At 40.7% G+C, this 17,683-nt stretch overlaps 1 protein-coding gene across 11 annotated transcripts in view; it reads left to right on the top strand.

Annotated features, from left to right (window-relative positions):
* sgms1b (sphingomyelin synthase 1b) overlaps positions 1 to 17,683 on the top strand; it is a 119,175-nt gene that overhangs the window by 59,937 nt on the left and 41,555 nt on the right. For 9 of the 11 annotated variants that reach the window (XM_041209155.1, XM_041209148.1, XM_041209150.1 and 6 more), the window contains 2 exons: positions 13,556 to 14,460; positions 16,437 to 16,554. In XM_041209155.1, coding sequence (XP_041065089.1) covers positions 13,838 to 14,460; positions 16,437 to 16,554 — 741 coding nt within the window. In that variant the 5' untranslated portion in view covers positions 13,556 to 13,837. Of the gene's footprint in view, positions 1 to 8,486; positions 8,566 to 13,555; positions 14,461 to 16,436; positions 16,555 to 17,683 lie in introns of all 11 variants that reach the window. The other 2 variants (XM_041209154.1, XM_041209146.1) reach the window with 1 other exon arrangement.

Here is a 17,683-nt window from a genome sequence, read left to right as displayed (position 1 = left end):
AGAATTACCTGGAAAAGCTCAGCAGGTCTGGCAGCATCGGCGGAGAAGAAAAGAGTTGACGTTTCGAGTCCTCATGACCCTTCGACAGAACTTGAGTTCGAGTCCAAGAAAGAGTTGAAATATAGGCTGGTTTAAGGTGTTTGGGGGGGGGGGGGGGGGGGGGGGGGGGGGGGGGGGGGGGGGGGGGGGGGGGTGTGGTTGTAGGGACAAACAAGCAGTGATAGAAGCAGATCATCAAAAGATGTCACCAACAATAGAACAAAAGAACACATAGGTGTTAAAGTTGGTGATATTATCTAAACGAATGTGCTAATTAAGAATGGATGGTAGGGCACTCAAGGTATAGCTCTAGTGGAGGTGGACGTCCAATCCCTCTACACCTCCATCCCCCACCAGGATGGTCTGAGGGCCCTTAGCTTCTTCCTCGAACAGAGGCCCGAACAATTCCCATCCACCACTACTCTCCTCCGTCTGGCTGAACTTGTTCTCACACTGAACAATTTCTCCTTCAACTCCTCTCACTTCCTCCAAATAAAAGGTGTGGCTATGGGTACCCGCATGGGCCCCAGCTATGCCTGTCTCTTTATGGGGTATGTGGAACATTCCTTGTTCCAGTCCTACTCCGGCACCCTTCCACAACTCTTTCTCCGGTACATCGACGATTACTTCGGTGCTGCTTCATGCTCTCGTCAGGACTTGGAAAAATTTATTAATTTTGCTTCCAATCTCCACCCCTCCATCATTTTCACGTGGTCCATCTCTGACACTTCCCTTCCTTGACCTCTCTGTCTCAATCTCTGGTGATAGACTGTCCACCAATATCCATTACAAACCCACCGACTCCCACAGCTACCTCGACTATAGCTCCTCACACCCCGCTTCCTGTAAGGACTCTATCCCATTCTCTCAGTTCCTTCACCTCCGTCGCATCTGTTCCGATGATGCTACCTTCAAAAACAGTTCCTCTGACATGTCCTCCTTCTTCCTTAACCGAGGTTTTCCACCCACGGTCGTTGACAGGGCCCTCAACCGTGTCCGGCCCATCTCCCGCGCATCCGCCCTTAAGCCTTCTCCTCCCTCCCAGAAACATGATAGGGTCCCCCTTGTCCTCACTTATCACCACACCAGCCTCCGCATTCAAAGGATCATCCTCCACCATTTCCGCCAACTCCAGCATGATGCCACCACCAAACACATCTTCCCTTCACCCCCCCTATCGGCATTCCGTAGGGATCGCTCCCTCCGGGACACCCTGGTCCACTCCTCCATCACCCCCTACTCCTCAACCCCCACCTATGGCACCACCCCATGCCCACGCAAAAGATGCAACACCTGCCCCTTCACTTCCTCTCTCCTCACCGTCCAAGGACCCAAACACTCCTTTCAAGTGAAGCAGCATTTCACTTGCATTTCCCCCAACTTAGTCTACTGCATTCATTGCTCCCAATGTGGTCTCCTCTACATTAGAGAGACCAAACGTAAACTGGGCGACCGCTTTGCAGAACACCTGCGGTCTGTCCGCAAGAATGACCCAAACCTCCCTGTCGCTTGCCATTTTAACACTCAACCCTGCTCTCTTGCCCACATGTCTGTCCTTGGCTTGCTGCATTGTTCCAGTGAAGCCCAACGTAAACTGGAGGAACAACACCTCATCTTCTGACTAGGCACTTTACAGCCTTCCGGACTGAATATTGAATTCAACAACTTTAGGTCTTGAGCTCCCTCCTCCATCCCCACCCCCTTTCTGTTTCCCACTTCCTTTTGTTTTTTTCCAATAAATTATATAGATTTTTCTTTTCCCACCTATTTCCATTATTTTAAGTACTTTAAAATATTTTATGCTCTCCCCACCCCCACTAGAGCTATACCTTGAGTGCCCTACCATCCATTCTTAATTAGCACATTCGTTTAGATATTATCACCAACTTTAACACCTCTGTGTTCTTTTGTTCTATTGTTGGTGACATCTTTTGATGATCTGCTTCTATCACTGCTTGTTTGTCCCTACAACCACACCATCCCCCCACTTCTCTCTCTCCCTCTCTCTCTTCTCTCTCCTCCACCACCACCCCCCCCCCCCCCCCCCACCCCACCCCAAAAAGTCCTTAAACCGGCTTATATTTCAACTCTTTCTTGGACTCGAACTCAAGTTCTGTCAAAGGGTCATGAGGACTCGAAACGTCAACTCTTTTCTTCTCCGCCGATGCTGCCAGACCTGCTGAGTTTTTCCAGATAATTCAATCTTTAAAATTAAATGGGTGGATGCAAGTCATCAACTGTCAGATTGTTTTACAAAAAGAAATGTATGTACAAAGGAATTGTTAGGGGCTCTAGAGGAGGGTCATCTCACATTGTTATATTGTTTTGTATGCAATAGCAGAGGAGTGTTGATCTAAAATGTTTGAAATTTTGGTTGTGTATTATTTAAAGGAAGAAGGAAATCTGATAATTGATTATTATTCCTATTTAACTGTATGCAGGCGATGGGCATTAACTGTGCATTTACTTGAGCCCACTAGGGCTGAGCATAGGCTGAAACTGGTAGTTGGATTAGGAGGCATATGCTTGTAATGTGTAACTCTAAATAAATATAAAAGTGTGTAAATATTGGCTCTAGTTCCATCCTTCACCAACTGGCTTTCTGGAACAGAACTGTGGCCAGCATTGTGGTTCTGCTGAGCATTTTCTAAGTGTATGTCTGTTGCTGCAGCTAAAAGGCAAGCCTTGGTGTCTTGGAATGGGTCAATTTGAAGTAGTAGGAGGCTGCATTGAAACGAAACAGCTCAGTGCATATTTAAGACAGCAACTATGTAACTTCATTGGCTATATTATGGTATAGCTTCAGTTGCATTATTTCCCAAAATCCACAAAATAGCTGGAGCAAATCCATCACTGTCACTAAATGACATTGTGGCATGACTGTAAACATCGGAAGTACCTTTAAAATAGATGCATGAGCACTTGGCAAGGAATGTGGGAATGAGAATGTGCAGGGGCAATTTGCTAGAGTGGTTCCAGGATTGAAAGAATTTAGCTACAACACTGGGTGGGAGAGGCTGGGTTTGTTCTCCTTGGAGCAGAGGAGGTTGATGGGAGATTTCATGAAGGTGTGCAAGATTAGGGCAGGTTTAGACAAAGCAGACCAAGGAAAACTGTTTCTAGTAACTGTACAAAGACTAGTGGACACATTTAAGGTTTCAGGTTGAAGGCAAGAACTACAAGGGGGATGTGAGGAAGAATTTTTTTTAACGCACTGATTGGTAAAGACTTCGAGCTCACTGTTTGAAAGGATGCTGGATGAGGCTGGTGGAAGCGGAGAGAATCAATCATTTCAAAGGAGAACTTGATGGGCACTTGGGGTAATATAGGGCTATAGGGATAGAGTGAGGGAAGAGGAATGACTGGATTGTCCTGCAGAGAGCCAAATGGTCGCCTTCTGTGTTCTGGATAGTCTGACTGCAAGTGATGTGTGCATGGTAGGTTTTTCTGAAGCTTAGTATGCATGTCCAAACTGTCCCACTCATGTCTCATACACAAGTATAGAAATGCCTGTGTTGCATCATGAGGATGCAGGAAATCAGATTGTTGTCATGACCTTTAGGGGTATAAATGAAGTGGTTGTGGTTAATGCATGATGCCATCTAAATAAGTGAAGTGTATTCAGGATCTGTCTTGCATATGGTATTGCAATATTTACAACTGGTTGGCCCCTTGTTGACAAAAGAGCTAAAAAAATATTTTTTCAAGTGTTCGGAAATAATAGTTTCTTACTGACTTGATTAAAATGAATCCAACTTTAGAGAAGCTTATCCAGTTGGAGTCAGGAAAATGAACAAAATCCTAAGTGACAATGGCATGATGAGGAAGTGATGCAGGAAATGAGCACCTTTGCAGTATTTTCAATCTCAAGGATCTTTGGGTTTGCACACAATCAGATGATAACATTGAATGTTAGGCCATGTAACATAGAATTGCATAAGATATATGGTGCAGAAACAGTCAATTTAGCCCAACCAGCTCATTGTGGGGCAGGGTACAGTGCCCCCATTCCCTCCCTCCCTCCCCCCATCTCTCCCGACAGACACTCACTGAAGAACACACCCCCTTCCCCCCCTCCCCCCCTTCCCATGGCATGGAATTCCACTCAGGTGTGATAAAGTTAACCTCCAAGCATGGACTCTTGCTGGGGTGCAGTTTGACCTTCATCCCAAAATGGACTCTTGCTAGGGTGCAGTCTCTCTGCCACTTGTGTGCCTGTGGCAGAAACACTTGTTGGAGTGCGATTTCCCCATTTCCCTTCATCACACCATCCCCCGGCATGAACTCTCACAGGGTTACAGTTACCCACCCCTCTTCTTGGCGAAGATTTTCTCACGAGTATTCCCACCCTAGCACGGATTCTTGCTGAGGCACAGTTACTCCTTGACACGGACTTCTGTGAATTGCAGCCCCAATTGCCAACTGGCACGGACTTTTACCTGTGCTGCAATTCCAGATATATGCTGCTGTGAGTGGCCATCCTTCATGTGTTAGCCTGTAGATATCTATTACCCAGACAATCTTAGCAACACAGCCAACCCAGTCTGGACCTTCCCATGTACGTGCACCTTGCATCTGGGGATAATGTGTTGGAATGTTGCCAATTTTTCCCCCGTTGCCATGGCACCCCACCCCTCCCTCCCCCCAATGCCAAATCAGTCTTCCACTTTCCCTTTTGTTTACAAGTCTATTATGTGGTACTTTATCTTTTGAAGGTCCACATTTACAATATCAACTGCACTACCCTTGTCACCCTGCTGTTACTTTACCAAAGCACTCAGTTAAAAGAACTCAATCATGACACAAGGCTAGAATAAAGTAGTTTCACACATATGCAAGGGATGCTAGTGGTTTGATGGAGTGCGTGCTTTTTATGTTTGTTGGAGCAGTAACAGCACCACCTCTGGGACAAGTAAGAGCAGCAGGTACTACTGTTAATAGCATTGCTAATCAACTGGGAGCATGAGATTTGGTAAAATTTCAAGAATTTCAATGGAAATAAATCGCCAATTATAAAACAGGGTAGGAGGCATTTTCATTATTGATTTGTGGTAAGCGAATTTCACTATCCTGTTTATTAGAGCCAAGATCAATATACTCACTAGTACATATACCTTATTTAAAAGCTGTGCATTTGATGCCAGAAGGTACCGTTTAAACATGAATAACCCACAAAACAAAATATATTGCATGCAGAATTTAAGCAAAACTCTTTTTTGGGTTAGGTTTCTCAATAATCTAAAGAAATATTCAAATATATGGCTTGAGTATTGATGAAAAAAGACACGCTGTTGGAGCTTTTTGTCTTGCACTCAGGACAGACTCCAGAATACCAAATTCCAAGGGGAGCATCAGTTTGTATTTCACTGTGAGGGAAAATACTATACTGAGGGAAAATAGGGTGATTGATTGAGGTGTTGCCATTGAGAATACACCAGGGAATAGTTATACCCAAGATTTTGTTTAAATTTAGAAGAGACAAGTGGACTCTGATTTGTCGAAATGTTGCCATGGAGAATGCACCAGGGAACAGGCCCAGCTGCTTTTTTTTAATTGAAAAAGGTGTAATGCCTGGACACATTCCTTCTGTTTGCAGAGGACAGGGCCCCGCATTTGTCCTGATGAGTGCAAGGCAGAAAAGCTTCAACAGTGTGCCTTTTTTTTTCAGCAATATCCATAGGATAATGAAGCACAGAAGGAAGCCATTCACCCTTACTGGGTGCTGGCTTTTTGGTAGAGCTATCTAATTAACCCCACTCTTCTCCTTTCCCCAAATATCTATAATTTTCTTCCCTTCAAGTAATAACTCAATTCGCTTGAGTGTTACTATTGATTATGCGTTCATCACCCTTTCAGGCAGTACATTTTGGATTACAGCACATAGCTGTGCTGATAGCAAAATAGTAGCCTGTGATTCTTTCGCCAGTCAACTTTAAAATTGTGTCCTCTGGTTACTGATCCATCTATCATTGGAAGGGAGTGAGAGGGTGGGGCAGGGCGGGGGGAGCAGAAAGCAAATCTGCAGGAAAATCAGATGTGCAAGAATTATAGAGTGGTGATGTTGGGGGACTTTGATACTTTGATTACTTAAATATTGAATGGGATAATGTTAACGTAAAGTGTAAGGAGGGTGAAGAATTTCTGAACTATGTTCAGGAGAACTTCTTTGATCAATATGTTCTTGGCCTAACTAGGAAGGAGGCATTGCTGGCTATTATGCTGGGAACTGAGGTAGACCAAGTATCTGTGAGGGAATACTTGGGTAAAAGTGATCATCGTATCATAAGGTTTAAACGAGTAATGCAGAAGAACAAGGAATAATCTAAAGTAGAAGATATAAATTGGAAGATGCCTAATTTCAATACGATGAGGTGGGATCTAGCCAGGGTAAAAGACAATCAAAGACTGACAGGAAAAACTGTAACTGAATAATGGGTGATATTTAAGAGGTGGTTCAGGTTACGTAAATTCCCATAAGGGTGAAAGATAGGGGAATCAAAACAGGCATTCTTGGATGATGAGGGAGATGCACGAGATGATGATCTAACATTGACAAACGGTGAGCATACTATTTTGATCTAATTGATTCTTGGCTTGAATTTGGGTGAGTTAATATATTAGAGTATTTCCATTTGATATTTGTTCCAACTTATCAAACTAAAGAAGTGAAGAGGGCATTCCCTGCAATCCTGCAACTACAACATAGACCAGTTGAAGAGGAGAAAGTCCAATAACCCCAGTCACATGGTGACCAGAGAGACTCAAGCTTCCTTTAACCAGTTTTATTCAAGCATATGCAAGGGAGCCGCAATCATTCTTGAAAATGACCCAGCTCCCAGATTGATTACATTTCATTACTTTTGTACTTTTTCTTATCACAATACATTTGAGTACATTTGAATATATCCAATCGGTAACCGAACACAGGTACCATGTTAAAACTTTCCTATTGAGTACATAAACATGTGATTCTGCTAACCAATTATTCTAAAGGGTGTATATATAATTATATTATCCAATCAAAATTAAAACACATACGCAAAGACCTTGGTTCTCACAACTTAAGACTGCTGGTCTTTCATCAAAGACCCCTCTGCCCATTGTATGTTTTCCCATGTCTAAACTAAAACCATCTGCCCCTTCCCTATCTGAGAGAGGAGTATACCTAAGCTAACTTTGTTATGTTTTATCTCCAGTCCAGCTCTCAAGACTTCAACGCACCATTTTACCACTTGAATGGTTCTGTTTGCGCCTAGATATTAGCTCATCTCTTGAAACTTTGTAAATCACATAAAACTCAAAGCCCCTTTGTGTGCAATATCCATCTGCCTACCCTCAGCTATCAATAGGTATAGCATCCATGTTTGCCTGGAGATTTTAGGGTGTTTCAGTAAATTCTTAGTGTTATCTTTCAGCATTTTTAATTTTCCCCTAACAGAAGGAAACCCTGAAAAAAAAACAGATACAGAATGTAAGGTGACTATGTGACCTCATCACCTAATGAAGGAGTTAGTGAGTAATAAAAAAGTAGCCCTTGAAAATCTATTTTCCCTGCAGTGGATATTATCTATATGGGTCCAGCTTTGCTGCAACCCATACTGAATTTTAGTATAATCCCAGCCATATCAGAGCAAGGCATCTGTAACATAAAGTAGCTAAGCTAAGTCTCCTACTATTATCTGAAATAAGCATATCACAAAAAGCTTCAATGTTAATTGTCACTTCACCATTACTGACAGCTAAATGCTAATGTTGCTTGTGACTGTAGGTTTTCTTCAGTCAATCACGCAATTCATCAATGGCCCCCTTGGTGAGACAAGCTCCTCACACAAGCAGCTACTCAACAAAGACAAGGTAACTGAAACTTGCAGTAACCATGTGGCTACTGTCTTCCTCCTCCTTCGACCCAAGGCCTCCCTACCATCATTTGCTGTTGCTCATCGTCTTCACATCCAAAGTGAGACTTGCAATGCATTCATGGTACTGTGCGAAGCAATTGAGTCGATCATTTCGATATCTCCAGCTCTGCCCCCATGCTGCACCAATGCTGATTCCCTCCTTTGCCACCCCATTACCATAACCATGGGCATCATTAATTCTTTGAAGGGAAAGACAAGAATGAAGACATTTGCTAATCCCTTATTAACTGCAGCTTAGATCTAAACAAAGAAAATCACTAACACTGAGCTTGTGTGTTCATACGTGTTACTATGTGGTTTACACGTAGCACCGTTTATGGGTATAAAACTGCCAACATTATAGCTAATAAAACATTACCAGAACTTGATGTACATTCGGCATGTGCTTATTCTGAGTAAAAGGAATTTTACCTTGTTCTGAAGTATTAGGAAAGAGGCCTGAGGAATATGGTGAAGGCTTATGTGGGTGGAGTTAGATTCAAAAGGAAAGAACATAATGGTTTTTCAGTTTTTATCCTCATTTTCCAGAAGTGCAGTTATTTCCACTGCAAGTTCAGAGAAGGAAAACAAACCAAACCAAGTATTCCTCACAGGAGGGTTGAGTATGGTGAGTTCCAGAGACTTTGTCTCCTTTTGAAAGATTTAAATTCATATTTGTTAATTTGTTAAAATATCAGGCAAACCATTTCACCAGTTAGTGGCAAAGAAGGACACTTCTCCAATACTTCTGCAAATGTAACTTTTCAACAATCAGTCTAAACAAATTCCTTTGACTGCCTGATGGTATTTAATTGTCAGTAAATTTTAACCACTTGGTTCTGCAGCCTAATGCTCAATAGCACATGTTTTAATCTCAATAATAATTGCATTCTAATTTGGATGAACAACAAGGTTGCTACTCTTATAACAACCTATCCCTGGTTCAGTCTCCAAGGAACTAAAGTGCAGCTTTATCAAACATTTTGCAATACATTATATTTTTCAAATATAATTTCTACAGTACAATAAAAGGATTGACACCATTCAACGTATATCAGATAAGTTGGTTTCTGAGGCAGGACTACCAGTAGCTTTGCAAATAATTACTGTATGTGGTCTTCAGCAAAAGTAGATATTCTTATCAAATCTAGAACTCCTTCACATTATTACAACTTTTTTGGAGGATCACACTGTTAGTTTTCATCATTTCCATTGAAGTGGCACAAGAAAATGAAGTAATGTAGCATCAGTGAAGTGTAATCAAATGTAAGAAATGTTAAGATTGACTACTATTTATACTGTCTTAGTCTCTCCTCAAAGCTCAATGCTTTCCCCTTGAGTCATGGAGCATGCTGTGACAGGCCAAAGTATTCTTGTGTTCAATTCTCAATTAATTGCAGACCCAATTCCTCTGACTATCTTGGGATTGGAGAGGTGTCAAGTGGGAAATAACAGTCTCCTCCTCCTCCTCCCTTTTGCTGCTTTGTCAATACTAGTAGGTAAATGGTGTCCCATTGTTACGGGTGTAAAAACAAAAAAACTGCGGATGCTGGAAATCCAAAACAAAAACAGAATTATCTGGAAAAACTCAGCAGGTCTGGCAGCATCGGCGGAGAAGAAAAGAGTTGACGTTTCGAGTCCTCATGACCCGAACTGAGTTTTGCCAGACCTGCTGAGTTTTTCCAGGTAATTCTGTTTTTGTTATGGGTGTTTTGTTGTGTTCAGCATCTCTCCAGTACCTCACTTGGAGAATAAAATTTTGCAAGGACACTGAAAGAACTCTACTTTTTGCAGCTTTTTCATAGAACAGTGCAGGAGTTAAAACAGAGAATAAAAGCTACAGTACTGTGACCATTAATTTAAGCGAAACGCTCCCACGTTAGACAGCTCATTTCTTAGAGATGTAAAGAGGACATGTTAATTGTATAAATTAAGGTTAAGTTTTCACGGGTGGAGAGAGGCACTAGTCATTGGAATATTACTTATGCACATATGAAGAGACACTTTGGTATGGTTGAGGTCTTCCAGGACCAATTATTAATCTCTTCCCCAAAATGTTACCTTAATTTAAGTTTTATTTTTGTTAGTGCCTCTTTAAGGGGCCATTAGTTAATTAATTTGTTTTAATTATACTCAAGTATAATGAGACACTTATTGACACTGGTGGTGGGTTGTGGGGTTAGGGGCTATACATTTGTCATGTTTCACTTTCTGAATAAATCTAAAACTGAGTAAAGCTTGACTTCTAGTCTCCCTTCGCCAACTGGCTGTCAGAAGCTTACATCTGAATTGTGCTATAATGAGCAAGTTTAGATGTCGACAGTATTAGGAGACAGAACTCTCGAGGCTGCCTGCGCCCATTGCATTATTAGTTATCAATAAGATAATGGATAGATGGTTAAGAACAGGGCTGAAAGCGCAGCTAAATTCTAAATGGACAATGGAGGAGAATTTGCCAATGATGAATTTAGAGGTGTGTGTGTGAACAGTTGAATATTGTAGCAATGCACACAGCAACAGAAAGTCCTTTTTTAACAATGGGACATGTGAGAGAAATCATGCTGTGATTGACAAAATGTTTCAAAAAATCTTAGCTGACCAACTGAAATGTAAATTGACAACTACTCTAGCATGGGCAGTACATCTGAAAAACACGCTTCAGATGGTTGAGGGCTGCAGTCCCTATCAATTAGTTTATGGCAGGAATCTGAAGCTATCTTCAATAATGTGGGAGCATCTCCTGGCTTTGGAGAAGACTACCATTAGCTCCATGTTTGCAGAACATTTGAATGCCATGTACGCAAGGAGGAGAGCATTTATTAAGGCAGAGGTTTCAGAAAAAAATCAGGAGAGCTTTTGAGTTAATGAATCAGGCCATCAGAAGTGAATTTTAAGCCCGGGGACATGGCGCATTTTAAAAGAGAAAGGCAGAAAGAATGGAGAGGCCCAGGAAAAGTTACAGGCACTGATGGCGAAATGATAATCTTGCAACAAGGTAACCAAAATGTGAGTACATTCCACATGGTTTACTGGCACTGATTACACATTGATGGAACCTGAACAGATGATGGAAAGTGAAGACACACCATGTACCTTGCATACATATATGCTGGACCCGTACAAGCAGCAGAGTGTGGGAGATAACCTGCTAACAAAGTAGACCAAGTGATAGTGAAGATCAGGATAGGGCAATTTATTACCAAGATCAACTACCAAAAGTTGGAACTCAGTTGGTATATATATCAGAAGCTAATGAGTGGAGTGAATCCACCCTAGTAGGAATGGCAGGAAAAACCACACGGAAATGCAAAAACTGGCTGAATGTACAAGACAAGGGGCAAACTATCAGATCTATGGATTGGTAGAAGGAAGTCAAAATGTGGAAAGCCAGTGAACATAGTGTAAGTTCAGGCAGTGGGCCTAATGGTGATTACAGCCTAAGGAAAAGATCTAAAACTTGTGAAGGGAAGTCTAGTCGCAGGAGGGACATGTTGAGTAGTAGTAGTCCAGATAGGGACATGAGATCTAGTAGGGCACATAGTTTAAGAAGAGCAAGGACCAAAGAACAGTTGAGGAGTGACACAAGAAGTAGGAGCCCTCATGATAGAGAAGTTTAAGTTAGATGGTAAATTGAGAAGGGAAGCAAAACAAAAAGAACTTAACAGTTGGAGAGTTGGGAAATTTGTGATAAAATTATTAAGGAATTTAAGTCAGGCTTACGGAGTTTTTAAGTATATAGAGTTGGCCATTAGCCAGACTAAATTGAGAATAACCCTGAATCAACAGTCTTACCGAGAGAATGTTAATAGGTTCCCAGTTGGCCGGATTCTCACAAAAGTAAGACCCTATAATTGAAGGATGAGCGATCAATTAAGAAGCTTAATTGGGCAATTAAAACTAGTTATGCACACAAACTGGACTGGCCACGTGCTATGATGTATTGAATCGAGCACCATGCTGAAATATGCTGCTGTTGGGGAAGTACTGAATACAAATAAGACATTAAAGGAATTAAGTTTAGAAGAATGCACAATCAGATTTCCAGACCTTGGTGACCCAGAAGGGATAAAATTAGTCATTTTAGGTAACATCTCGCATTCTAACCTTCCCGGTGGTTATTCGGGTACATCAGGATTCATTATATTTTAAGGGGGAAGAAACGCTAAATGTTGTCCATTAGCATGGGAATTAAAGAAAATAGAGAGAAGTTAAAAGCACCTTTGTTGTGGAGACATTTGTGCTGGTAGAAGTGACAGTTATGGCTATGTATTTATCAAGTATTTTAAAGGAGCTCCTATATCAGGGGTAACTGGGGAAAAATGTGCCTACAGAGTTACACATAGGTAACCATTCGCTCTGGAACAAGGTCCATTCGACAAAGAATGTCATGGAAAAGAGGTTAAGGATTGATCTCCTGAGTATAAAAGAGATGTTGTAAAGGAATGAGATTTGAAAACTAAAATGGGTTGCCCAAGTCACCAATTGTTGGATTGTTTCACAAAAAAAAATTGCTTGTCCAAAGAAATTGTTGGATATCCTCAAAGTGGGATTATAACGGAGTAGGAGAATATGGAAATTTTCATGTCGCAACCTTATTAGAATGCTTTTGTGTTTTCAAGACGGGCGAAATATTGAGTATGTTAAAGATTGATTGTATAAATAAGATATTGTTTATTATCATTTTGTATTTCTTATGAATAGCTTTAGTATGCATATCAATTAATTTAAAGAAAAGAGGGAAATCTGTCAGTATCTAATCAATACCCCAGAAATTTAAGGTATTAAGTGAATAGGTGTTTGGGTATTGATTAGTTAATTAGAGTCGGGTGTATATATAAAGAATCAGCTAGCACTGGGGATGGTGTGTTAGAGTGGAGAAGTGTAGCAAACAATAAACAGCCTCTACCAAAGCATCATAGTCTGTGTCTTCACAATCAGGCTGGAGAGTGCATTGACACTCATGAATGCCTGCATGTATTGTACACAAGGGAGTTTGTGGTAAAACATACAGAAGACCACATTTTCTAGTAAAGCAGTTTGTATGATGCAATACGAAACTCAACAGCCTGCTTTGAATTGTAAAATGCACAATAAAGAGTAGGAGGGTGAAAGTTGATTTTTAAAATAAGGTGCTTAAAATGGGGCACGTGTTATGGTCAATAATACGGTCATGGGGTTTTGAGGACATTTTAATTGTTTTTAGCACTTGATATCATTACTATTCATCTTTGTTCACTGCTTGTGTAAATTTAATTAAATTCACACAGTTCTGGAATAGAATATATAGGTCTGCTCATGTATGTGGGAAACTTCAAAGTGAAGTTTCTTTAAAGGTCTTTAATGTATAGTTACATTTCCCTTCAGAATTCAGCACAGTTATTTTTTGTTTACCTTCACTGGAAAGCCCTAACACTGAGCAGACACACCCGTGGTGGCTTCAATTTATATTTAAACTTAAATGATAGAGGTATGAAATTAGTTTTCTGATTTCACTTTGGTGCTAATGTTTTGCTTGTTTTTGTCTTTTTTACAGAAAGGCTCTTTACTTCTGCACTTCTAATTTTTTTTCTTCTTCTTCTCCCCCCCCCCACTTCACATCCTCCAAACCCCCCAAATAGGTTCACTTCCCACCTCACATAATGGAAATGAATTGCACCTGAAACATGAAAGCAATGAGGATGCCATGATGTGCTAACTGAGAAAACCAAATCATCAGATAAGCTTCATGTGCCAAACTGGATTCTTGAAAAACAAATTTTGTTAATGTTCTCCAGACAGAATGAACAAGCCATGGAAAGAACGTTTTTTTTTTACCTGGAAAGGGTCAAATAACGGTTTTGGAGATGCTGTTGCCAACTAGTGCCCGCTTTTGGCTCATCTGAAGTTTGTTTATTACTGAAATGGAGGTGGTGGAATGGTCATCCAAAGATGTGCTAGCCTGGCTGACCGAGCACGGCATGCAGGAGTACACCGATGCATTTCAGAATAAGCTTGATGGCCAGGGCTTATTAAAACTGTCTCGGGAAGATTTCCAAAGACCACCTCTATCTCTGGTTGCATCAGACAATGGTCAGCAACTGCTAGAAAAAATAGAAACACTAAAAATGGAGCATCACATTGAAGTGCACAAGAATGGTCATGCCAATGGTCATCTTAACATGGGTCCTATGAATGCTGGCAGCGAGAATGACATCCATAATAAAACCAAAAGAACTGGCTTGACAAATGGTTACCGAAAAGAAATGGTTCAAATCGCCATGCCGGAATTGGAGCAATTTCCATCCTCTCTGGAATGGTGGAAGACTGGTGTGGCTTTCCTTTATGCACTTTCCTGTTTTCTACTTACCACAGTGATGATCTCAGTTGTCCACGAACGTGTGCCTCCCAAAGAGGAGCAGCCGCCTTTACCGGACAAATTTTTTGACTATTTTAACAGGGTGGAGTGGGCCTTCTCCATCTGTGAGATTAATGGCATGATACTTGTAGGATTATGGCTGGTTCAGTGGGTGCTAATGAAATACAAGTAAGTAAAATAAGTGAATTAGATTTCCTTTTTGAAGTCTCATCTCATCAAATGTTTCTTGCAAGCATATGAATTACTGAAATTAAGTCAGTTTTTCTGGATTTTTCCTTTATAAAAAAATTCTCTGTCAGTAACCCAGAACAAATCAGAGAATCGAATATTACTTTCTGGTTTTACGCTTTAAGGCAAAGAATCATTGTTGTGTGACGTTAGAAAATTGTAATTTTGATTTACTGCCTTCTGTGAAGATAGCAGACCTCCTGTATTATAATAGACTAACTTAATTGAATTTGTTCTCATTAGAGAATATATTATTGGAAATGTGGAAGCCTGGAATGAAATAAATTTAATTTGGGATGTTATACTTTACAAGTGACTGTATTACTTTGTCACATTTCATTTTGACTGTGGAACAGGGATGCAAGAAATCTTTTGAGAAGGTGGTCTCCTATCACTTTGGCTTGATATTGCATAGCTGCAGTGCAGTGGGCAGGCAGCCTGCTGGACCTCTTGGCTGCTTTGTAAACTTAGGCAGAATATTGGATAGAGAAAGCAACCATTTTCAAAAATGACCAGTTCCAATGGAGCTAGTATGTGCATATAGGCATGCACAAAGATTTAATCTAGTTGGTGAGTTTTGGAGCTCATAATATGACCTGGGTAATCATAGCTGTGAATTTTCTGCCCTAATTTTCATTCTTGGCAATTATGGTCTAATGCCAGTGTTTCTAAGGCTAGTACATTTACTTCAGCATTATAATTTAATTGCATGGGAGAGGGAATAGAGTGTAAAATTTGCAAGCCTCACAACAGAATTGATAATATGGCATAAGATGGCATGGAAGTGAATTGGTGTTGTTTTGATTACAGAGGAGTTGGATTACAGAAGGGACTGCAGGCATAGGAATAAATATAGAGTTAAATCATATATATGACGAATTATAGTTCCAGCACTAATGGGACTTAAGCCTCTGAGATGAATGTAATGTTGTGTGGGATTTGAGCTGACCTTTGGGGTCAAGTTAGATGGGAAATTCTATTTTCTCTTAGAAATTTTACCTGGGGTAATTTACTCTTCAATTAAATTAAGAGTTGATGAATTCTTAACCCTGTCTCATTACAGACTTGGGGGAAGTGAGTTTTACTCCATAGAATATCTTTCTAGTTCTACTTGTAGATTGTACACTTAAAGCTATAGTATAGTAGTATTTGCTTATATGACATTCTATGTTTGTTGTAACCAGAATAGTAGTTTCCTGGGATAGGGGTGGAGGGGTGTTGAATTTTCTTGGGGGTCAGATCTGAACAGAAGCTTTTAAAAAATGCTTTTGGTGGCACATATGAAGAAGAACATTAAACTCAGCCTAATATCCTATCAAAGGTTTCAGTTTCATTTTCTTTATGCTTTGAGTTTTGAATGTGATTTTAAGGATGGGCAAATTAAAGGTTTCGCTGACATTTGAATGAACCAGTACATTCGGTAGTATGATATTGAATAGCACAGACCAAGAAAATCCCAGTTTTAGTCCTTAACCTGTGCTGAGTTAATTGTTCTGAGCCAGAGCTGTGTCACAATTGTCTCTGTTAGTGAAAGGGAAATTCAGCTGGACACACTATTCATAATCATTGTCCAGTGATGCTTCATACCCTGCTTCCTGCAAAATGGGCAGATAGACTCCTGCTGAGGACAGGTTCAACTTGGCTGTGTAAGGCCTTGTGTAAGTCGCCAGTGCATACCTGTGGAGTTCCATCCTATCCTAGGTTCCTCTCTTCCGGAGAGAAGATATAAAGGATTTTTTTTAAAAAATCAGTCTTAGACTAGAGCATATGAAAACCTTTTCATATTTGAAATGGCTTGGAAACAATTTAAATAATTTTATTTAGGCTGCCTTATTTGATTGCACCTGCGGTATATTGGTTTGAAATTTTAATAGTTCTTTTTCCCCTTCCTCCCTCCCCCACCCCCTTCATATCAGATCTATTGTGGGCAGGAGATTCTTCTTCATAGTTGGCACGCTTTACCTGTACAGATGCATTACAATGTATGTAACAACACTTCCGGTGCCTGGCATGCACTTCAGCTGTTCTCCAAAGGTAAGTTTTGATTATGACTCCACAGTAAAGGATAACTAAATTAAAAGTTCTAAACCCCCAAAGGTGTAGAACTAAGTCCTTTACTGGTAACATTAAGTGGAAAATAGCACAACCTCTTTTTCTAATTTCACAAAAGATTTTTTTTTTTGCTATGTTCTAAAGAAATTTGTAGCTGCAGTATATGTATTTAAGTCTGTTCGGCATTCTAAATAGAGATTAAATTATCTTAGGGAGGTTTTGCAAAATGCTAACTAGTTGTTACAAATAAATGCATGCAAATTATGTGAATATACATTACGAAGAACAAAATTCGTGGGTGGTCGGGTTTACTCATACAGTACCTAATTAAAGTAGAATATAGACAGTGGAAAGATTATGTAAAATTATTTATTCATTCATGGTATGAGCACTTCAATGGCTAGGCCACCATTTATTGTCCATCCCTGATTACCCTTGATAAGATGGAAAGCCACAGCCGCCTGGAGCAGCTGCTGTTGATTTGGTATCAGTGCACCCACAGTGCTGTTAGATAGGGAGTTCCTGGATTGTGACCCAGTGACAATGAATTAACACAGATATATTTCCAAGTCAAGATGGCATGTGACTTGGAGTGGAATTGCGCCTACTGCACTTGTCTTTCTAGCTGGTAGAAGCTGTGGGTTTACCAGGTACTATTGAAGAAGCCTTGGTGAGTTGTTACAATGCTTCTTGTAAGATGGTACATATTGCAGTCACAGTATGCCAGTGATGGAGGGAATGAATATTTAAGCTGGTGGTTGGAGTGCCAATCAAGTGGGCTGATTTGTCCTGTTTGGCGTTTAGGTTTTTGACAGTTGGAGTTGTACTCATACAGGCAAGTGGAGAGTTTTCCATCACACTCCTGGCCTGTGCCTTGTAGGTGGTGGAGATGCTTTGAGGAACCTGGTAGTGAGAATTCCCAGCCTCTGACCTGCCTTCATAGCCACAGTACTTATTTGGCTAATCTAGTTAATCTTCTGGTCATTAGTAGTCCCCAGGATGATGTTGGGGGAAGCCAGCAATGGTAATGCTGTTGCATATCATGGAGAGGTGCTTAGAATCAGGCTTGTTGGAGATGGCCATCTCCTGGCACTTGTGTGGCATGATGTAA

The sequence above is a fragment of the Carcharodon carcharias genome, chromosome 17 (genome assembly GCF_017639515.1).
Source record: "Carcharodon carcharias isolate sCarCar2 chromosome 17, sCarCar2.pri, whole genome shotgun sequence".
In the NCBI taxonomy this organism is placed as follows: Eukaryota; Metazoa; Chordata; class Chondrichthyes; order Lamniformes; family Lamnidae; genus Carcharodon; species Carcharodon carcharias.
This window is presented reverse-complemented; position numbering and strand designations above follow the sequence as displayed.